General features: G+C 41.0%; 1 protein-coding gene across 5 annotated transcripts in view; it reads right to left on the bottom strand.

The window, feature by feature from the left end:
• The window catches only part of LOC120448841, a 76,476-nt gene that overhangs the window by 22,053 nt on the left and 30,856 nt on the right, over positions 1-23,567 (bottom strand). For 3 of the 5 annotated variants that reach the window (XR_005616149.2, XM_039631043.2, XM_039631042.2), the window contains exons 5-10: positions 20,189-20,293; positions 18,924-19,015; positions 17,427-17,663; positions 16,332-16,490; positions 9,942-10,120; positions 628-815 (exon numbers count right to left, since the gene is read on the bottom strand). Coding sequence is in view for 3 of the 5 variants with exons in the window: in XM_039631043.2 (XP_039486977.1) it covers positions 628-815; positions 9,942-10,120; positions 16,332-16,490; positions 17,427-17,663; positions 18,924-19,015; positions 20,189-20,293 (960 nt within the window). In the remaining 2 variants the exon portion in view is untranslated. Of the gene's footprint in view, positions 1-627; positions 816-9,941; positions 10,121-16,331; positions 16,491-17,426; positions 17,664-18,923; positions 19,016-20,188; positions 20,294-23,567 lie in introns of those variants that run through there. The other 2 variants (XM_039631045.2, XM_039631044.2) reach the window with 2 other exon arrangements.

Raw genomic sequence — 23,567 nt, 5'->3', positions numbered from 1 at the left:
CTGGCGCTGGACGCAGTGCATTTAAGAGACAATGCAAGCGGCCACCACCCACTTCTGCCCACATCCACCCAGCTTTCCCCAAGCTCAATCCTCCTGCATCCCTCCCCAGGACATTAATTTTATGCATTTATGTAAACGGTTAACTATAACGGCAGCAAAATCCCCACACTGAAGCAAAATGCTTATTGGCATTAAAGAATGATTCGATGCACATACAATAACTTTGTTCAAGAAAACAAATTTGAAATACATATGAAACAAGTCTCATTTCCTGCTAACACTTAGTGACAGGCTAAGGGCTGGATTGTCAAAGTATTTGACAAATATTATTGAGTATAGATTGAATGTTACAATTAAATGAAATAAATTTGAATGTTCACGACAGCTTTCCATGAGGGTGCTTTAAGTATTCAAGAAGAAATATACATGTTATTAAACCTAGTTAAGTATTTAAGAATAGTTGTGTACTGCACTCAAAAACGTAATCGATTGACTGCTGCACTGCACCTTACTTGCTCATTAATTTACAGTTTCTCTCAGTGCACCTACACCCCTCCCGCGAATTCCGTTCGGTTAAACGCTTTGTGGCGCTGGCACAGACGCTCAGCAAAACTCGACTCAACTCACCCGTCCCAGCGTATTGTTGTCGTGTATCGCCTGCTGCAGGATCTGCAGATTGTAGCTGGTGAACGATAACCAAATCAGGTCACCAGGATATCCGTGAAAGTGGTACGTGCATGTCGTATTCGGCGGAAGCGTGTGACGCGGACTCACAATGCGTCCCATGCGGCCGCGCCGCGAGAATAGCACATCATCTGGAAGGGGGCAGAAAAATCAGCAGAGTGAGTGGAGGACATTATAGAATTCATGCAGGCGTGCCTATAGGATATAGATATAGATATAGATATACTTGTATATATTCATGTACACCGATATGCTCGGTTCCGCGTCCTTCCCCGATTTTTTAATCCTAAGAACGCTGTATGACAAGCGGCTTACGCGTGATTTAGGTTAATTTACAATGTGTGTCTGGCTGGTCTTTTGTTCTCGCACATTCTCTGTATCTCTGGATACTGTGTGCGGTTAGTGATTACGAAATTGGGCGGACTACATTTAAACAGAATCATTTTCAGCTCAGATCGAGCTAAAGTAAAAGAAGTGTTTTTAGAAATAATTTAAATAATGTGTGTGTAAAACATTTTAACTTATTTAGCCACTCTTGTCCGGTCCTGGTTTCAAAACAATTAAAGTCCTCTGCTGGGCATTTCATTGTTTGCTGCTCCCTTTTTATGTCTAATCTCTTGTTCCTTAGTTTCTGGTCAAACCCTTGCGTTAATCACAAACAACTTTGCGCAACATTGGCGCCGAATACAATGTTAAAGCTCCGGCAGTATCCTAATGCTGCAGTTCCGGCCCTCGGCTTTAATTAAAGTGGCAGAAAGGAAGCGGCAACAAAGAAGCAGTGAAACAAACCAGGCTAACAACGCGGAGAGCAAACCAAAACCCAGAGCTACACAGCTTCGGCCTGGGACAACTTTGGCAACTTTTGATTCAAGTGACAAATTAAAAAAGGCAGCGCGAGCAAAACAACGCCGCAAAAAGCGGAGGAGCCAGGCTAGAGCAACATCTACTCGGCGTTTCAATTGGCAAAAGTCGCCACGTTTCGTAGCAATGCGGCAGCAGGAAAAGCGGGAAATGCGGAAAAGTGGGGGAGCGGCGGAGCGGGAGAGTGGGAAAAGCGTGGCTGGCTGAAGTGCCAGTTCGTATAAAGGAAACAATCGTCAACAGTATCGATGATAACACCTGCGTCGATTCTAGCCACTGCGACAGCTTTTCCAACTTGCCGGCGAAAGAGGCCAGGAGACTTTTGATGTGTGCCGTGCCGCATCGAGTGGCAGGCAGGCAGAAGGGAAAAGTAGCTGCAGCTGCCACAAGGCAAAAGTTACCGGCCCACTGAGCCCGCTTTTCTTCTCCTCTTTATTTTTTATTTTTGGCTGGGTAAAAGTTGAGGAATAAGCCAGTTGCAGGATTGCTACTCACACTTGAATACACTTTAAGAATCTTGGCTGAAATAAACATATTTCTAAACCTGAAGTGGATATGAGACCTCATTTAACGCGGGTAAATGACCAAGTAACCAAATCTTCATAATAAGCTAGACATTATATTTAGACATCATTTAATACGCAGATGACATATGTTACTCAAAACAGCAAGCTATTTTTTCTAGTGCACTGTGTCAGAGAATGCTAGCTAAGTAATACGTTTTTATGAGATTTTTAATGTCACATTTCGCTGGTTGTGGAATATAAAAGTAAAGTGGCCTTTAAACAGGGAATGGGAGTTTAAAGAAGTGTTGCCTACACTCGAGCGACGTGGATGAAAGGTGGGCAATATTAAATACGTACATTGTTTTGGAAACCTCAAATCCATTGTTCATTCCATTTCTGTCATTTGAAATATACAAATCAAATTTAACTCGCATTTCGGATGCAGGCGAATGTATGGTTTTAAGGCCCTTCCGTGCGGAGTGGATCAACCAAAGTGAACATTCATAAAATTTGCAGTCGAAACTGTCAACAGAAATCCCAGTAACATTTTTCAACTCGCTGGGGAATTGTGATTTCACATAGCAACTAAAATGTGCAAAATAATCGACAACTCGCCACATGAAAGTTACATATACGTATATACAGTGTTTGTCATACAAGTGTTTGCGACTAGCCAATGCATATGGCACGTAAAATGTAATCATGGGCCATTCCCGCCCTGGCATGTGAATTAGTTAACAGATGGCCAGGAGCACTCAGTCCTAGCGATGGCACTTGAGGTAGAATATGTGTACTTCTGATGCTTTGAAATATGTAAAGATGTCTCTAGTAGTGAATGGATGTTTCATACAGAATGGTTTTTAAAACAGAAGACTTTCTGTGTGATCTAATGACGTCTTGATAGAAGAAAGCAAAAATCCGCCTCACGCGCACATCTCCAATTTCCGGCGGAACTCATCTGGCTTCAGTAGCACGAGTCGCCTGTAATAAATTTCGCTTCGACACATTTGCGCTGACTGCGTGGGCTTACAACAATGAGAGTTCCCATAGCCATCGAGACCCAGGCTCCAGATATATGGCCACTATTTGGTCTCGCACACACGTACGGAATAATTCAAGCCAGCACTGGTTGGGTGGGTGCGTAATAGTAGCAATAATAATAATATGCTTATCAGCTGGCCATAAAGTGCGACTATCGAGCGGCAGCACTGCGCAGACAGGTGTGTTTGTGGGCCTGGGAACCCCGGACCCATACCTATGTACACCTGGAATAGGAAAACCGCAAGCGCTGGCAATAAAATGGTTATTTCTGCGATTTATTATTAGAGTGCATTTGGGCCGCCGGCGGTGGGGAAATGTTGATGGAGCGGCCACGGTGGCTTTGTATTTTTTGCCTTGGCCAGCAACCGCAAAATGTAGTCGCAACACATTTGGGGCATTAAATTATGGGGTGTTACCTTTATTGATTGCGGGGGGAGGTGGACTTGGTCCTGGAAGCCAACTATTGCTGATTGAGTAGCATTTTCATTTCCATTCAGGGTCCTTTTTCTCTCTGATTGTTTACTGGATTGCCGCCGTGGCTGCTGTTTTTCGCTGCGATTTCGATTTTCGGGCCCGACTATTGCGCAAATTAAATAGAACTCGCCCCGCAGGCTGTGTTATGTATGTATATAGTTAGTGTAGTATATCCGCCCATGATGAACGGCGAACGGCGAACAGCTAACTGGCCCACTGGAGCTGTTTATTTTCGTTTTATGCTGCATTACATTCAACACATTCAAACAATTAGCCAGACCGAAACCAAACCCCAATCGAGACTATTTCCAAACCGGACCATTTAAAATGCGAGTGGGCTCCACTGCGAATATATCACTTAATGGATTGTCACGCATATTTGATGGCGCTCAATTGGTTTTTGTTGAATTGCCCGTAAATCGCCATAAGCCTAATGGTCATTCAACATTAAATTGATAACTGCGCCAGACGCTTTCGGCTGATTTCGATCCCTTTTTCGCCAGCGAGTTTTTGCCTATTTCACACATTCTATGCATTAATGTATGTATTTGTTTTTGTTTAATTTAAATTAAGGCATGCCTGTCGGAATGAATTGGATGTGATTTTAAAGGAGATATCGGTGGCAATTTTTGAGTAACTTTCTAATACATTAGTTTGATTCATCACTGATACTTGCTGTAAGTTCAATTTAAATTAATTTACTCGCCATATTTTTAAGCGGCGGAACCCAGGTTCCCAACCGATTTTATAAATTTCGTATTTAGTAACCAAAAATAAACATTTTAAGTTTAGCCATGGCCACAATGACTGCAACGAGAATAACAAACCCCAAGCCAAAAAGCGAAATATGATTGGTCCGCCGCGCAAAGCAAATTAAACGTAATAAATAATAAATGAGTGGCAAACAAATACACTCGCTTTAGCCCCTCTACTCTTCCATTTGGCCACCACATTTGCTGATTACGAGTAAGAGATATACTCGTACGTATGCGTATGCATCACTTCGACCAAGTTAATTATGTTTTTGTGCACTGCCAAACCGAAATTTGCGAAATTTCCATCCGGGGGCAGAAAGAAGCTTCATAAATATATGCAGGGGCATGCCCCATGTCCCCAATGGAAGTTCCGTATTCTGGGTGTTTGCCCTAATAATTAATTTCCATGGAAAATTAAGTTGCCAAAGCTTTCAGCCAATTAATGTTTGGTTGCACCAAGGCCGAACGTTTCATACGTCCAGATGGAACGTATTAAAGCCCTTTAAAACAATATGTTACATACATTTATATATTTTCAGGAAAGCGAGCTGAAATATTTTCAGTATTTGTCTAAAAATCAAATTCCACAAAAAATGGCACACAGTTATTAGAGAGTTGCTACAATTTTGCCTTTCATTGACAAATTCAAAATTAAATATTGATATTACATAAAAGCGCATACACACATGCGAAAACACACACTCGCACACTCTCTCGCACACATTTGAATGCAAATAAAATGTTGCCGTTATGTGCAAATATGCTAATTTGTTGTTTGCCAATCATCCGCCTCCACCACCATCCCCCTTGGCCAACTCTGTTGTTGTTTTCAATAGCTTCCTCTTCCCATCCGCTGATTGCAAACAAAATTGCAACTCAATAAGCAAACTAAACAGCAAATATTCGCCAGCTTCTCCGGCACCGCAATCCCATTTCCTTCGACTTTCCCATTCGGGAGCCATGGGGAAAACCGGGAAAATCCTGCTGATATCAATGGATGCTTTTATTGCACAACTAAGTTTTAATTGCTAGTTATTCGGTGTTTATATTCACGATTTTATTTTTTTACTAATTTTATTATTATTATTTTTATACACTTCAATGTAAAGTTAAAAACATAAGTTACAGGGAAAGATCGGCCATAAATACAGAGACTTTCGGCCGGACTTTTTTTTTTTAAATATTGTGTATTGTCGAGTTTTCCGACTATCAGATACTCTTAACTCAGCTAATGGAACTGCGATTGAAAAATGCAAATGGGAAAAAAATCGACTCGGCTAGTGATTGTTCTTCTATCTGTTACACACTTCTTAACGAATCCAGTATACCCTTTTACTCTATAAGTAATGAGTATAAATATTAATGTTTCATCATATAATATAGTAGTAACATATACACTACCCATATAGCATTTTCCTAATGAATAAAACCAAACTTCACTGGTATTACACCAGTTCTGTATTTTAATTACATTTCGATGCGTATGTTACTTAATTGATGCTGTTAATTAGCGTACAAAACACAATTTAATCAACTAATTTTGTGGCTTTTTCGGTCTTTCAATTTAGCAAAACACCTTTATTTTACATGTTACATCCTAACCAACCTTCCCGTGCCAACACATTAAATACAAGTTCCTTTGTCTTTGGCAGCCGTTCCACGCTTCATTGTTTGCTTTCCCTTTCTTTGTTTTCGTCTGTTGACTTTATGAAATTAAAAAGGAAAATTTTCACAAACGTTCCGAAAGAAGAGGGAAAAGCAGCAACAAAATTGAAAGGTTTTTGCTTAAAGTTTGCTGAAGAACTTTGCGAAACTTTAGGTGTAACAACAGATGAGGGCGGCGCTGAAAAAATGGCTAAAGTTGCCAGGGGAAATGGGTTGGTGTTAGGAGAAACTTAAGTTCAGAGGGGCGAGTTGGTAATTCCCCCAACTATGTCATCAACAATAATCCGTAAATCAATGAACAGAAAAACGTCAAAACAACTTTTCCGGAATTAGCAAGGGAGTCCCATCGAAACTCTGGCTGTCACAAAAGGTTGAAATGGGAATGTTGAAAGCTTTTTAATCTCAGGACAGTTTCGAACAACCTTTGCTTATGAAGCCATTAAACAATTTAACTGATTCGTTATTAAAACTCGAGTGTTCCCTATCCTATCCCATCCCCAATATTTGTCTGATTATTTCGTAAAATGTTTACAAGAGTTTCTATAGGTTAAGGGCCAATACATAAATCGAATGTGTTCCTTGGTTCGTTGGGCAATAAATTGTCGGCATCTGTGATTGCCCCGTTTTCCATCGCAGCTTGTGTATTTTCCTTGTGCTGCTTAGTTGGCATAAATGATTCGAGCAAATCTTACAGCGAGTCCATGCAGAGTAATTTATTACCCAATTTTGATTGGCGACATTAGATGTGAGATGTGAGAACCAGTTGCCATGGCAATGGACATGTTAAATATTCGCAGGATGAAGTTTTTCCGCTTTTGTGGGCGCTCATTGCATACGGAATGTTCGGCTGGAGTTGATTATCACTAATTAGGGAATCCGGACGGTATTGAGTATTGGTATTGATTGGGTCAGATAATTTTCGGCTGCCGGATAAATCCTTTTAGGAAATAATTGGATCGACAATTGGCAGCCATAACAATGGCTACGAAAATACCCCAGAACTCTTGGCAAATGTTGGCAATCGTTAGCAAGCTCGGCGGTGTTTTGCGATTGATTTAAGCGTACTTTAAACGATTGCAGGGCTGTCAGCGGAAAATACAAGCAAACAAAATGTAATTAAAATCGATGCACACCACAGAGCCAGAGGGTTTTCTTCACTGACTGGGCGAAAAGTTGCGAATTTAATTAAAGTTAATTGAAAAAGTTATGGCCAAATCAAACCAAATTAAATATGCAACAGATTCTGTTACGTAATCAACGCAATAAGTGAAGCCCGAGCCGGACTTCTGTACACAAAGCATCTGCATCTGCAGTTTATTAATCATACGCCGCGTGGTCCCAGCGCATTATTTGCACTGAATATTCTACGAGAATTCTATTGAAAACCGCACTCTGATGATTATGTATAACATTGCAATGACCTTTGCTGTTCATAATAAATGGTCCTTGTTCCGCCCGTTCTCTGGCTAAAATTTCAAATATTCAAACACAAATGCATATTGAATTTTTGCGTCCCCATGCTTAATGATTTTGTTGTTTGTGTTGCAAAATGAGGGGTTTTTGCGGAGTGGGGCTGCAAATAAAACCGCACACAGCGAACAAATGAAAGCAAAATGAAACGATAAATATTTGGTTTTCGTTAAAACTTTAATTAAAATCATGTTGCACCCCCTAATAATTTATTTGTATCGCGCAAAGCTGCCGCCCCCTCCCACGCAACTGCCAGCAAAAGGGGCGTGACCATGGGGGTGTGTGCGTGTGTCGATAACAAAGCAATTATACCGCCTTGTTGGCCCGAATTGTTGGCCAACTCCTTCTAACTCCCCCACCCAACCAGCCCGCGTGGTTCCTTGGCCGTTATAAATAAATGTTTCATACGCCGAGTTCTACTAATTGAACATGCCGCAAAATGTTGCCAGTATTTAAGGCATTCGCAACATATTTTCGAATCCGGTCACAACTTGCTTTAACGGAATGATATTTGCTATTTCTAATTAGATTTCTTGGCATTTCGCTTGCTTATCAATTTAAAATTAGTGGTTAAATATTTTGTTGAGTCACCATCATTAAAATAAGTGTACTCTAATGCTATCTGGGCTTTTTAATTTAATGATTGTCCCTTTGCTTACATATCCAGATATCTCTTTTTCCAAACTTACAGCTACACTTACAATTTATAACTATGATGGTTACGAGTATAGAAACGAAATCGCCGCTATGAACCTCCCACCCACCTAGGATGTTTGGCCTAATGATAGCAGGCACATCTGTTGGATCTCCCAGCCAACGCATTAAGCCAAGTCGAAGTGAAAAAGCCAAGGGAATGGGGAATGAGGATAAACGGGATTTCACAAAAGTTAAACGGTCAAAAATTAAGCCAAACCGAAACAACAGCCAAGTACATATAGCCATAGACATGTATACATACTACGAGTATATAAGCTGGCAAGTTAATGAGCACAAGAACAACAAGGCGTAGAAAAGCTGTTATGTAAGGAATAATGAGGAAAATAAACTAGGACTGAGTTGATTTGCCCTATACTTTTCCCTGCCAAAATTGCCTGCTCAACCAAAAAACTAATTTTAAATGAGGGCTGCCTCGATTTTCTTCCATTTTTTGCGAGATAAAAAAGCGTCGGAGAAAATAATAAAAGCCCAGCGCTTTCGGCTTGGCCAGCAAAATAAAATCTACTCCAAAGTTATTAAGTGCAAATTAATGAACATTAGCGGCTGCCATGGCGTTGCCTACTTTTGGCCACCGCTGCGGCTGCTGCACTAAATTGATGGAGCGATTCTGGGTTCTGGAGATCCTGGGTTTCCAGTTCCCTGCCACCCAAGAGGCTCAGAAGGGCAGTCTGAAATTCATTTAATAATTTTTCAATTAAATGCAGCTGACTGCTGACCAGGGAGCATAAAATTCCAGTGAAGCCAAGTCAAGGGGAAATCTTAGGTGAAAGATGCAGGAGGAGAAGTATATTAATGGGAGTGGGGAATCGTATAAAAACAAGTTTAGAATAGGGAGCTCCTTCGTGCAGAACATTCGGTTAGTGGCCAATGTTAATTAATGTGGCCACAAGTAATAGGGGTACTTCATCTTTTTACGTAATTAAGGAGTACATTTTTTGCTTCAATATCAAGTATGACTAAATTCAAATTTACAAATTGTTGAATTTGACACTAAGAAACGCTGCATACATAAGTAGTATTTTACTATGGGGCGCATAAATAATATAAAAATCCTAAGTCTTAAATTTATGTTCTATATTTCCCTGTCCCAATCACCCAGGGAATCGCATCCCAGACATCTTATTCTCCCACTCCGCGCCTGAAATCCATTTCGAACATTATCGCTGCCCAAGCAATTACTCATACTTTTCTGTTTGGCCCTCGCATCAAGTCAAGCCTAAAAAGCCATTTGACTGGCTTAAGACTCGGGTTTCCGTGGGGGATTCGTCTGGCCATGAATTTAATTAAAATCTCATTTAGTCTGTTTAGATTAGAGCCAAAGGCTAGTAGAGGCTGCATAGTTGCGGCCACGCCCATTACAATGCTACACATCGCCAAACTGCTCGGTTTTCATCACGACACGAAAATACGGTAAGGAATTGGCTTTTAACATCTGATTCTTTTTTTGGCAATTAGCAGCCAAAGTAGTGCTCCGCCCAGAAACATTCATCAGCAGGCAGTATAAATAATAATTCCCCGTTAAAAACAAAGAAAATGAAGCACTCTCGCATTTATAAAGAAGACGATAGCCAGAGGAGGAGTATCTTGTAAAAGTAGCGAACGAAGAGCAAATGGTGAGCAGTGGAAATGGGCAATGCAAAATGCTGACCTAGTTGATAGTGTCCCTCCTTTCGGGGAAAGTGTGCCGCACTAGCACCTGCAGCTGAGCCCCACATTAATTGCCATTAATTACGGTTATTCATATTCATTTGCGGAGCTCTTCTCTCACCTGGATTCGAGGCATTTATGTGGAACTCGCACAGGTTCTTGGTGCCCTGCGCGAAGTCAAATGAGTCGGAGTCGGTGAAGAGTATGTCCACGTCCAGTTCGAAGCCTCGGTTTGGAATTCCCTGCTGCAAAGGCGCAGAAAACGGGCTGGAGTGGAAGGCCACCAACATCTCAGGACCGCTGAAAGTACCGCAAAGCAAGTGAAAATTAATTAATATTACATTTGGAAAGTGTTGAACATCTGGAAATAATCTTTATATATAATCTTTATTTAGTATGCATTTTCTGATGTTTTGTATGTTCCTGGTCAATGTAAATAGAAATTAGCCGTATTGCCTTATCACGTTCTTCTCCATTATTAAATTCAACTCGATATTGGCTTATTTGTTTGTTTAAAATCCTACGATACTTGGACGTGAGTGGCAACCAGCCGGGCCACAAAAAGTTTTGCACAAAGAAATCTCAGAAGTTTTCCCCAATATCGCTCATACGCCTCGTGGCATCGGCCGATGTTTGTCCATAACCAGGCCACTGGCACTCCAATTAGAGGCGTGAAAAAACTTCAGCTCACATAAATTTAATTTGCACAATTCGGCAAACAAGAAAAGTCGTAAACTTTTTGCCCACGAATGAGGCAACAAACCCAAAACAACCAGCGAAATAGCACAAACAACAATCTCGGTGGGCGTTTTGCCAAAATGCCGACGAACCGCGCCCTAAAGTATGACGCAGTGCTCCGCCGCTTTGTTTTGGGCTATTTAAAGTGTCCGCTCCGTCTGGTTGTTTGCATTTTTGCTGCCAAATTAACTTTTTTCGCCATTGTCTCGCTGGCGAGCGGTGGGTGGTAGGTGGGTTGCTGTGCGAAAGTTTTAGGCAAATTTTTTGGCATAACAAAGTAACGAAGTCGAGTTGGGCCAAAAATTTCGCCGTTTGTCTTTTGATTTCGTTGGCCAAAAATTATGAAATGTCAGTCGCTAGTGGGTGTTGCATCAAAAGCATTTCCACCCCCTATATTATTTGTCCCTACTGGCAGACGGCGCGACGCCATATTTTTTGGGAGCGGAAGAGCAGGAACAGCTGCCATGGAAGTGACATCGAGTGTTCATAAACTTCGAGTGCTCGCTACATGCATAGATGCCGTTTTCATAGAAGTGTCTATCAAACTAAGTCTTACTAAGACATTAAAAGTGGGTTATGACAAGGTTTTCTTTGCCGATCGCGCAGTTGCATATAATCAGTTTCATTATCTAACAACTTTTTATTTAACTACTAATTTAAATGTTTATAAATTCTAGTTACGCCTCTCTTTAAAATAATGTTCGCAATTCTGTGGTCCTTCTTCATCTTCTTAGCATGCCGCATTTATGACCGTATAAATAATGTTCAAAGTTTTCAATTTAAACATCAAATTGAATTTTTATTGCCCGGGCAAAAGGTGTGCACACACGGCGTATGCGTAATATGGCATGACATAAAATAAAACGGGAGCTGAGCTCCCCACACATACACCCACACACACATCCACTAACTCACACACTTGCACCCAGCCGAGCCGAGCCAAGACTTTGAACACTTAAAAAGAAACGCTCACGCAGACGATGTCAAAAGCCATCAAACATGGCCAACAAAATGGCTTTTTAATACGTGTAAGTGTGGCCAAGTGTGGGTGGCAAAGCTCCTTATTATTTAAGCGAAACGTGTCCTCAGAAGGGGGTGTTTGGATTAGAGGGGCTTGGGGTCAGGGGCTACGGATGTGGATGCGGAGCAGCTGCAATGCTTTCTGTCAGTGCCAAGTGCAATAAACTGCAAATGAAAAGTAAATTAATTTTTAATAAAGCGACACAAATGTTTGGTCCCCACTCGGGGCGTGTCCTGGTTGCTGGGGAATGTCCTTTTCGCCTGGGCTTATGGGTGTATGTAGGGGTGTACTCGCGAAAATGTCTGAATGTTTCCCAAATTTACAACCTCCACTCCATAGGAAACTGTTTGGTAACGCCTGGTAAGTTTAGACAAACTTAACTTAGGATTTAAATACATTTAATATCAATATTTAATCTGCAAATTTATAGCTTCACAACTTGGATTCCTTTTATGGAAAGAATCTTCTAAGCGCACGTATGTACATATCTGTATTTATTTTCCCTAGGAAAGTGCTGCAAAATAAAGTTGCTCAAGCTAAAAGCAAATTTGTAAGTTCTTTCCAATTTTGCCGAGTGTAAATTTCAGCCTGTACGCGTACTTGCGTGACATTTGGTTACTTTATGGCCTGCGGCACACTTGTGGGTGTCGTAAAATCAACACGAATCCATAGCCAAGTTGCCTCCTTGAACTCGCCACTCCCGTGCGACCTCTGCTCTAAATCGCTGTCCCTTTGTCGGTTATCAATACACGTAAAGTTCTCCGAAGCGTCAGAGTGTCCTGACCGCAAATGGCAGCTACGTCCTCCCCGAAAATGCCCCTCGAAATTCTATGGAATTGCGGTCACCGTGGGTGCTGCGGGGGTTTTGAAAGCCTCGGGCTTGCAGGAGAGCTCAGTAGCAGACGGGGATTTCCAGTTAGTAAAGGAGCCGAGCACTAAAAGCAGTTCTGGATACCCAACATTGCGGGTTTCAATCGAAAATCGCTGTTAGACTCGATTGCTTACGAAGCGCATGCAGAATTAGTTCTTCAACAGTTCTTAAATAGATTTTAAGGAACGAAAGGTGTAATTTCCAAGCGATCAGGTAATAAAAATTCAAACAATTCACATTAACGCAAGCTTCTCAAATTCGACATTTTAAAATAATTTCTTTGTGCTAAACTGATATCCTAATCATACATTTTTTAACATGTACTTTACTTTACTGTTGAAATTATTTAAGTGGTCCCGTCTGCACCTGTAAGGCATAAAGCACTTAAAGTTAAACCTTTTCAGACGAAACCCCCATCCAAAAAATAGAATTAACCGAAAGCAAACATCCCGTTTTCTTTCACAGATTTTCATCAAGTCTAATCCGCAAAGTGCAACCACAAAAAGCAGGTTTAGCGGAAAGGAGCGAGAGTGGGGAGGGCTGGAAAATTTGCGCCATAAAAAATTAATATGCAATTTAAAAAGTTATCGCTTTGAGTTTTTCTTTTCTTGGCTAACAAAAATTAACATTTACTTAGAGGAAAATCAACAGCTGCTGCTGCTGCTGCTGCAGCCGAGATGGAAATACAAGTTTTCCAGCACTTCCAACCCACTCTGCCACCCCCCAAAAAGGGAAATGCGAGCAAAAGAAAAGGAAAAAGAGACCAATAAAATACTAACGTCTCACGGCACCTTTAGCTTGTTGCAATTTTAAGTTGCGCTGGGAAATTAATAATTCGCATGTAGCTTCCTCCAGCCCCAAGCCCCCACCCCCCTCACTCATTTTCCTCGTCCTTGTGTGCATATGCGATTTTCGCATAAAGTCAGAGAGCCATGTCTGAGGTGAGAAGCAAAGCGAGCGATGTTTTCAGGCGTAGAAGGAGGACTTTTCCTGCTCCTGTGTGTGTGTGTGTGCGCATCTGTAATTCGTGTGCTCATGTCGTGTATGACGTTGACACAGTGCACGGGAAAAGTCGGAAAACTGCACAATAAATATTCAACTAAACAACAAATTAATAAACCATCATTGAGATTGTTGTTAGCTGTTTTATTTCTTTTTGGTATTGCGGGTGTTACGCCTTTGTATATTTAAATGTTTGTAATTGTAATTTTTGTAATTTGTTGTAATTTTATGTTCTGATGTGACTAACGATTGGGAAATAAAAACTAACATTATCTTGAAACATTTTACTCACTGTAGCCCACGGAGGAAATTGTTTTCCGTGTCCTGCGAGAAGCAAGAAGAAGGATGTGGAAAATTAGTGCGGTGCCGGTGGAAGGAAAAGCGCGGCATGAGCTACGGACCTGGCTTCTTACTGCCGTTTTTCTTGGGCACCCACTTTTCCATCAAGTTCTGTGAGCGTCTTTTGCCTCGTTCGTTTTCTCCTTCATGTGCATATTACGCTCTATGCATATTTGATGTGCATTCCCCGATCCCGTCACCCTCTTTTTGGCACCTGTGCGCGCTTATAAGATTTTCCCAAGGATACGGAAAGGATGTCAATAAATGCGAGAGTGCAACTCATTAAGAGATTAAGCGACACAGGCGAAGATCTCGTCATCATTGTAGCGATTTTTCAAAACGACCCACTTTAATATGTTTTAAACTAGTTTTTGAAACATTAGCATACTTGCAACTTGGTAAGTTTATAAGTTTTGAAAGACATAATGTGCTTTCGGAATAAAATAGGGGTATTTGATATAGTAATTGCTATTTAACTATGGAATAGCTTCTAAAAGGCTGTTTAGGTATTTTGTTAGTTTCCTAGGATGTGAAATAAATATTTGTTATCGTGCAGCCTTCAAATGTTTTTCCACTTTTGCAGCCCAAAATGAATACATTAATTTGAAAATTGATTGCCTGGGATCTTTCATGATATGTTTTTACAGCTGCATGAGCCAGAAAAAGGCAAGGCACAGTCCAGTTTAAAAAAATCAGAGTTTATGTGCATGTCTCAAGAGGTCACCAAGTGGGCAGAGGAGACCCAGACCCTGGAAAAGAGCAAACTTTTGGCCCTGACCAAAGACCGAAAGACAACAAAAACAAATGCTCAAGTGCAAGATAAATGGCCAGAGGCGCCGTCAGGGGGGTTAAGGTTTCTGTGGTGGAAGAGGTGGTTGTGGTGGGGTTTGGGCCAACTAGGCCACTTGAATCCATGGAAATGCGTGGGCGTGGCTGAGAGCTGCATTCTGGCATTTTGGGGATGTCTCGAAAGTGTTCTTAAGCACATCGAGAGCAGACTTCCAAGAATTTATGACAATATAAACTCAATGAGTTGGTAGTTTAGTATTTGGGAGATAAATGTGTTACTTGTTTTATGGGGATTAAATTACTTCGCTACCCAATGAAGATACAGAGTACGTGTAGGGTAACAACTTTGAGCTTAATACATTTGTTAGTAAACTATTTAAATGCATATATGAATACCTCAGTTGGTAGTGCTAGGATACGTTTGCAAGCATTTATTTGGTTACTTTACCTATTTATTTAAAAAAAAGGTTTTATTTTAGTTGGTTTTTTACTGGTGGTGGTTGAAACTCAACATATCTTACTTCCGAAAATCAAGCCGGATTAAGAGTTAAGACATCAAAAGACATCGAAAAGCTCTCCACTAATGAGCGAACTAGTTCCACTAACTATACGAAACTACGCCGATTAGTGGCTGCATTTTAATTGCTTAAGCCAAACTCCAGGACAACTCCGCAGGTGTGCAGGTGTGCAGGTGTGCATGTGTGCGTGGGAGTTTGGAAACTTAAAACTGCTTTTGAAAGGCTGGCGAGGCTTTAAGAATTTATGGTTGATGATCTAAATGCTGGCAACTTGGAAACTAATGAGCAAAATTTTGCCATTGCATAAATCACATGCATCAAAATGTTTTCAATAGATGGCACTAGCAAAGTTTCAGCCGACAGCATAAATCTATTTATTTCTATGTGTGCGCTGGGCTGTTTTCTGTTTTCTGAGGCTGCAAGGATGGGCTTGTATGCGAGTGTATCTGTATCTCGAATTTCGCATCTCTTTTTCACTTTTCGCTCCGACTGTCTGTCGGTCGATCTCGGAGTCTGTCCTTCGGTTACTGTCTGCAGAGCAACCCAATTTCCGGTTTTGCTTAAGCATTGCGCACAATTGCAAGGCGCACACACGCTCGCCCGTTTTGTATCTGTGTGAGCGGCTTTGTATCTATGTGTAACTGAATAGGAACACATGCGCCCCGAGCCAAAACTGCAGTGCAGTGCACTAGGCTGCGGTTCCCAGGCACACACACATGCACATCGGTGATGCGGAAAAGGGGATTGCCGTCTTACAGAGATCCGAAAAGTACTTTTGGCTAGAGATACATATTACAGCTTAGCAAAGGTTTTTCATTTACTTCATATGAATTAGACCAATTCTTTTTCTTATCTACGTTTTGTTTAAACTGAATGGAATTGTATGTTATAAGAACGTATAGACTCGCAATTTCACACATCTTAAAAGTTAGAGAGCAATTTGCGGCATCACTGTGGGCGATACTTACAACATCGCATAGTGGCACAATCTCACACACACATGCTCATTAAAAATGCCTGTCTATCCATTCTTGTAAATGTATTATGAGTTCTGCTGTGCTTATATTTAACTTTTTCATAACACGGAGAAGTGGCGTTAAATAAATGTACTCTGTCTGCCGTTGGCCCCCTTTTCCCCTCTTTCTCTGTGATTAAGATAAGGCATATGATATATATAGCAGCCCATCCTATAAAATGTGAGAAATTCTTAAGCAATTTTATAGTTGGACGTACCGTGAAACGACGCGTGGCAACCAATCTCCTCCGCAGTATTTGGCCAAAACAGGATCGTTGGTGGAGCTGCCGTCATAGAAAATTAAATGGTCCCGTTCACCTGTACAGTCCGACCAGGCTCGAATGGACCGGGAGGTTTTATTAAAGCTGGCTATTGAGCTGTGGGTGTGGGCGAAAAAATAGAAATCATATTGGAGAGGTTAGCCAAAGAGCACGAACAATATGTACAATTGAAAAACGGAGAAAAGCAATCAAATCGAAATGCAATGAAAACATTTTCATTTGCCAAAGCCAGGCTACAAAATGGTTACAGCTGGGGCCAAAATCATAGTAAAAGCCAAAGTAATACAAATATTATTTACAAGTTTGTGGAAAGGTGTAGCAAAACAATTGTTGCAAAGTAATATACATTTTTTCAATCTATTCTGTAGCATATACGTAATATTTTCAATAGCTGCGCTGTTTTTTTTTCATTTTTTTGTTCCAATAACAACTTTTTTAGAATCACACTTTGTAAATTTATAAAAATGTTAGCAATTCCTAATTTCGTTTGTGCATTTGTCAGCACGGATTTTACTGGTTATACACCTGAGCAGAAGACCCAGATGATGTTCACTGCGAAAGTTGAAAATAAATGTCAGCTAATATCAAAAATACATTTACCTAATCCCATCAATCCAATTACAAACTTCACATACTGTCCTTTAATACGGTTTTGCATACAAATTGCATCGGCTGTCAGTTTGCTGCATTTAATTGGAATATACAAAACTTTTTGGGCGACGAATGCTTAACATTCTCGGACACGAAACAGTTTCATTTGTGCCGTCAGTTAACAAACTGCAAACTGGTACTTCGCCTAGCAATTTGCCAAATTGAAATTTGTCATACAAATGCAGATGCAGATGCACTTTGTCTGGCCGGGATATGTATATGCACATATCCCATTCAATTCGGGGCGGGACTGGAATTCGTCGGACAGAATGGTAATGCTTATTTAATGCTCTCCAATGCAGGTATTCATTCGAGATTCATCGGGGCAATCCCCTCCCACAATTCCCAGTTCCCAGTTTCCAGTTCCCAGTCCCGACTTACCGCTTTACCAAGGCCTTGTGCTGATTTTCCTGGCTAACAGCAATCATGGCGTGCTTGCTGGTCGGGACTTCCTTCTGCCGGATCGTCCAGTAGCAGGTAACGTTCCTGGGATACATGCCAGGATAATTCGGACTTTGCAGGCGACACTTGTTCCGATAGCACTCGTCGAATTGCCTGGTACAATAGGTGCCGGGTGTCACACGGCCCAATTCGAGCGGCTTATCGGGCAGGCCGTATCTGGAAAAGAGGCCAAAAGGTTCAGAGGTTCAGTTCTCAGTTCACTAAGTGTTGTGCGAGTTTAGCAATTTTCATTCTAGCTTCTGCGTCCTTTTCGTTTTCGGTCCGTGCGACTACATTTCGAATGGTAGTTAAGGCCGTGCCAGCACCACCAACAACACAAAACAACACAAAGACCTGCAATTTGCATAAAATGTGCTACGGGACGCACACGCACACACGCCCACCTTTCCACATACTCTATACATACATACATGCATGGACGGTCATTCTTGGGGTCTGATCATTGTTTAGTTTGCTAATGGTGTGCACACGATTCCCGGACTACGAACGGACTTTTCACTTTGAACATCTTTATTTGAATCAGAAAGAAAATGTATTTTTACATATCGCAACTAATCTTTGCAACTGCAATTCCTAATTCATAAATACGCACAAAAAAGATAAAAATGGATACAAAGAAGTTATGTGTCCTCCTATATTAAAGCTTATTTTGTACAGCTTGGTAAACAGAAAATATATTTTTAATGGCGAGGGTAATTTTAGTTCCCAGTTCCTAACGTATTGCTGTTGTCTCATCAAAAGGAGTAAGCAATACTGTAAAAATTAGTGTATTGTTTTATAATATTTAGAGAACCCTAAGAACGTTTGTGCAGTGTGGCAATGACTTGTAAATTCTGTGCAACTTATTCAGGCGTAAAAATACATTTCAATTTCTATCTTCCTCTCGCTCTAATTTTCCACCTGCAAACAAAATGCGCGGCACTTGGAAAAGGAAGTGGGTGGTGGGAGAAAGGAGAACGGAGAACGGAGAAGGGAGGGAAAGCGATACGGAGACAAATTTGACACATGCCTAGGCACCAGGCACAAATGGATTGCAGTGCAAATACATGAGGTGAGGATAAACCTGTATTGAGAAACTAGACAGAACACAGCTCATGTTTTATGCAGGCAACCTCCTTCGATTCCGAATTTCCCGAAAAGCCATCCCCAGGGCAACCAAGTGGCATTGTTCTTTCGGGCAGAAAGATTTAAGTTCTAAGCAAGAGCCTTTGAATAGAGCCAGCGCCAGGAATAGAAACATCTATGGAAAGATGAAAACTCGAGCGGGAAAGCTGAGGCAACTGATGACATTACCCCCGTAAGAAGACAGAAGGGGAGGTCGGAAAGGAAAATGCAGCGAACCAATATCTATTGAATACTTTTCGAACTGCACAGATATTTGTCAGTTTGCCAGTGCAATTCGGTGCTGCAACTTACCTCACAACTGCATCCGACTGGCTTATAAATTTATATCTTATGCTGAACTCAAAGGGCTTCTCGTCTCGGATATTGCGTGGCGGATGAAATACCTGCAAGAAAATGGAAAGCGGTCGTAGAATGCAATTTGAAATGTTAAAACGCCACAGAGAACAATCAATGTTAAAATGTTTCAGCGGAAACGTGACTCGACTTATATTTCTGTGATGTAAAACAACCGAAACTGCTGGTAACAGCGATTAACCATCCTCAAAAGCCTTTCTTTATAATTATGATTAAAAAATAACCAAAAGAAAGGAACAAAAGATATGTAAACTGAAGTAGGTATTTTTAAAACAGCTTTCGATTGACATTCACAAGACTCTCCCCATTACTTAAGTTGCTGAAAAGAAGAAGCCCCCTCGATAGAAAACAATACAATTGTATGCTTAACGAGGGCAAATTTTCATCTCGACACGCAATTTCTCTTCAATTATGCCATCTGCGATTTCTCCTTTGATTTTCCTCCGTTGCCATGTCAACTGCTCGTCAACACTTTTGCAGACAAGAAGTGTCCGAAGAAGTTTCCTCTCACATGGCGAGTGAACTTTTATTAATTTTCATAATTTATGCGCGGCAACTCGACAGCAGTAACTGAAACCATATTTCCGGCCAAGAGTTTCACATGGACGTGTCCTTTTCGATGCCTTGTCCATTTGGCCATTTTTATGGCGGCGCGTTTATTTAAAAATTAATCAAAAAGTGGCAGTGGACCTGCTTCGTTGGCTGACAGCCTTAAGAAAATATTACGCATACGCCGTGTGGTGTGCGCGGGAAAAGTTGTTCAATTTAAAATGAAAGGCTGGACATGTAAACGTTGGGATAAGCTGCAGATTTCATTCCCGGCATGGTAATTGAAGAGGTTGCGAACCTTCCCATTATGCAGATGAAAATATAAAGCACATAATGCATCGTCGACTCTGGAAATGCGATATTGAATGAATAATTAAATGCGTTACCTAAATGAACCTAACCAATTAACATTAAATTATAAATTATAATGTATAAACTTATATATGTATTTGTAACCAATATGTCTTACGCTAAACTTTCTCACATAAACTTTGCTTTAATCAAATGCAAACCGATGCGCCAAACGTAAAGGCCTAAAGTGCTGGTAGGGTATGTAATTTAAGCACACACAGGTGAGCAGAGGCTCCCAAGGCTCCAGTCCCAGGCACCCGTCTCTTTCCCGCATGTCCCCTCTCACTTGCACTTGCACTCACCTTCACCGAGGCTGTCACCGTGGATGTTTCGCTAAAGTACAATTGCGGTCCGGTGGCCTTGCCGCACCAGGAGCCGCCGGTGAATGGGCGTCCCAATTCGCTGAGCTGCCAAGTAAATAAATAAAAATTTAATTAATTAAAAATCAAGTTTGTTTCGTTGGTAACACGCCCACAGACAGCCAAACAGAAAGGCTAAAAGCAATTTCGCCCAGCTCGGCAAAATGCCGTGGTGCAACATTTAAAGCCCATAAAGCACATACGTATGTCGCACACACACATACGCACACGCACACACTGTCGTGGGCGCATTAAAAAATTGGGTTAAGTTATAGAGTTCGAACGGCCATATTGATTTTATTGGCACTGGATTGGGGAAAAACGCATGGAAAATTAATATACGCACGTTGCAGGGGGCCATCTGGCGTGGGCTAATGGATTATGAGTGCGTGCTGTGTTGTGTTGTGTTGTGTTGTGTTGTGCAGTGTAATTTTTCGTTTTCCCTGCCACCTCTCCGCTTAATATTCGATTGTTTTCCCTGCCTTTGCCGGTTCCCTGCTTTTCAGCGCTACATGCCACTTGGCAGCGGTACGGTACCAAGTGTACCCCACTTTTGGCCAGGTATTTTATGCATGCGGAAACCGTTGGCAACCGTCGAAGGTGTGTGACCAGCAGCTGAACCAACACTGCATCCGTGGCAGCGACAACTGCAAATGCTGCCCCATAAATGTATTTACTTTGTGACCAAAAAAGAGACCCCTAAAGCCTGCCAAACGAATGGGGGCTAAATTATTAACGGAGTCGAAAAAAGAGTGCGAACTTTAAATGGGGCCAGAATAATGGCGTTGAAGTACTCTGCCCTTTATTCTGAGCATTGTCGATTGCCATTTCCTCAATATTATATCACCAGCCAAACTAAACTAAACAAAATATATTTAACCTAACTAAATATATATTTAGCACTTAAGCTAAAGAATTCAACAGCTAAGTAGTATAGTGAAAATTTAATATATTATAAATAGAGTAAGTATTTGAAATGCTTTTATATCTTTTTCTAAGCATTTTAAAATATAATTTTCATAGACTTGCATATTATAATTCAATTAATTTAATTCCTTGTAATAATTTATTTATGAATGTGAACTGTTTTTAAATTAAATACCTCGAAACTAACGCGAGGACCCTGAACTTTGAAAACCCGGCAAACTGTGCAAAATCGCACAAACCCTTTCGCCCCAGGACAACTGACATCTATTGAGCCTGCTCGCAGAGGCAGCATTAATATTGCTAATACCAGGACGATGGGGACACTGCCAGTTCCGGTTTTCAATTCTTTTCTGCTGCCTGCGGCCTGGGTCAGTGGCCACCAGTCGATAAATGTGGGGATCGGGAAACGGCGCCGGCAATGGCAACGGCAGCTCATTTACACTGAGGTTCCAATTGATTAAGTTTTTAGTTAATGGGTTATTTGAACTGAACCGACGGCCGACGAGGCCAGTCTCTGGCTGCCCCTGGCTGCCCCTGGCAGCCTCCATGTCCTTCCTGCCCCGGTCATGTCCTGCGGCTGCCTCAAACTCAAACAACAATTTTTGCTGTAATTGCAAAGTCGCCAATCGAGGCCTGGCCAATATTTGTAACTGGTTAGAGTTGCAGTTGCACTGGAGTCTTGTCGGTCCATTGCTGCTGTCATATTGAATGGCATTGCCCAGTCCGACGGCCATCCTCCTCTATCTCATCGCCAGGATGAATAGTGGATTTGGTTTGGGATTGAGGCTGGATTGGGGATGGAATTGGGCAAGTGGTCCTGGCAGGTCGGGCCACAGGCAGGCTTGACTGCCCGGCATAATGGTAATTTTCTGATTTCGATTTTGTGTAAATTCATTGCAAACTCTGGACGAGTCCTGCTCCCAGGACTCTAGTTTTCACACTCAGAAATAAATGTCAAAATACGAAAAAGAGTATTAAGGCCATAGGAGATAGATAGCTATGAGATATTATATTTTACAATATAAAATACTCACAGTATAATTGTACTAATCATTTATTTTATTTATACTTTTCCAAGTCTCTTTTCTATTGCGGGAAATATATAAGTCGGAACGAGTAGGGTCGGATCGTACCACTATAACACATAGCTGCCACCGAAATATTTGAAAAATAAATGGAAAAATATACCTTCGTTGTTTTTATTTATAACAAGATGAAATTTATTACACATCCGTGCTTTGACTATATACAACTTCGATTTTAGTTTGACCAAAATTTGACTATCAACTACTTAAATCGGGCTTATATCGGACGACTATATTTTATAGCTGCCGTATGAAAAGTCGAAAATGACTAGCTAATTAAACATACATTAATTTTAAGATGTAATTACTGCAAAGGTAAATAAACATTTACATCCATAAGCTAGCTTCCATTCTTGTTTTTGTATATATTATAGTGTGCTCAATTTCTTCAGATTTTTCTTAGTGTACTGTCTTTTTCCCCTCTTTAGCTTTCCCTCTATCTTAACCCACTGCTCGTTGCTCTTCATCATCGTCATCATGTCCATTGTGTGCATTGGAGCGTTATTAGCATCGACATCATGACGAATTATTGGACCTTGGTCCTTGTGTGTGTGTTCTTTTTAGCCCGATTCCTTCTTTTGCCCTCCTTTTCATAGTTGGCCTATCTGCTCTTGCTATTTCTGCCACATTTTCTGTTGGTTTTAAATTGATTGAATTAGTATTGTAGCAGGCAACTTTTTTGGGCTATTGCCTATGGGTTTAATTTTATAGGCTTTTTTTATTAGGTCAGTGCTAATAATTGCCTGACATTTTGCCAAACATTTGCTCATATGCCAGTCAAAATGTTGACCCACTAAACTGGTTAACGTTCAATGGGCATTCACGTTGATATACAAATTTTAATTGAAGCCCAAAGCTAGAGATATGTGGTCCAAAAAAACAAAAAACTATTGTTAATTATAAAAAAGTTTTCCTAGTATAAACGAAATAGCTTTAATTCAGTGGCAGGTACTTGAAAACATTCAGCTTCACTACATCCTCATCCATTAAGAACTTTTTAGAGATTAATGGGAATTCGGTTGCATTCTGTAACCCACCAGATATCTGCAATACATTGTTCGGTTCTCGGCGATTCCGCCCATACGCACACACACACACACATGCAGCACACTGAGTGCGATAAAAGTTATATCAGCATTGTTGATGTACTGGCATCCGCAGAATCCTTCTCGCTTCATAATCTGCCAACAATAAACAAAAGCTGCCGCTTGTCAGTTTCGCTCCGCATCCTTTTTCTCCCCCAGATGCCACGCCTTTCATTGCCAAGAGTTTTTTCACTTAATTGTGAAACAATTTAAGCGCATAATGCC

This window comes from Drosophila santomea, chromosome 3L (genome assembly GCF_016746245.2).
Source record: "Drosophila santomea strain STO CAGO 1482 chromosome 3L, Prin_Dsan_1.1, whole genome shotgun sequence".
Lineage (NCBI taxonomy): Eukaryota > Metazoa > Arthropoda > Insecta > Diptera > Drosophilidae > Drosophila > Drosophila santomea.
Note: the sequence above shows the minus strand (reverse complement) of the source record. Positions and strands in the feature narration are given on the sequence as shown.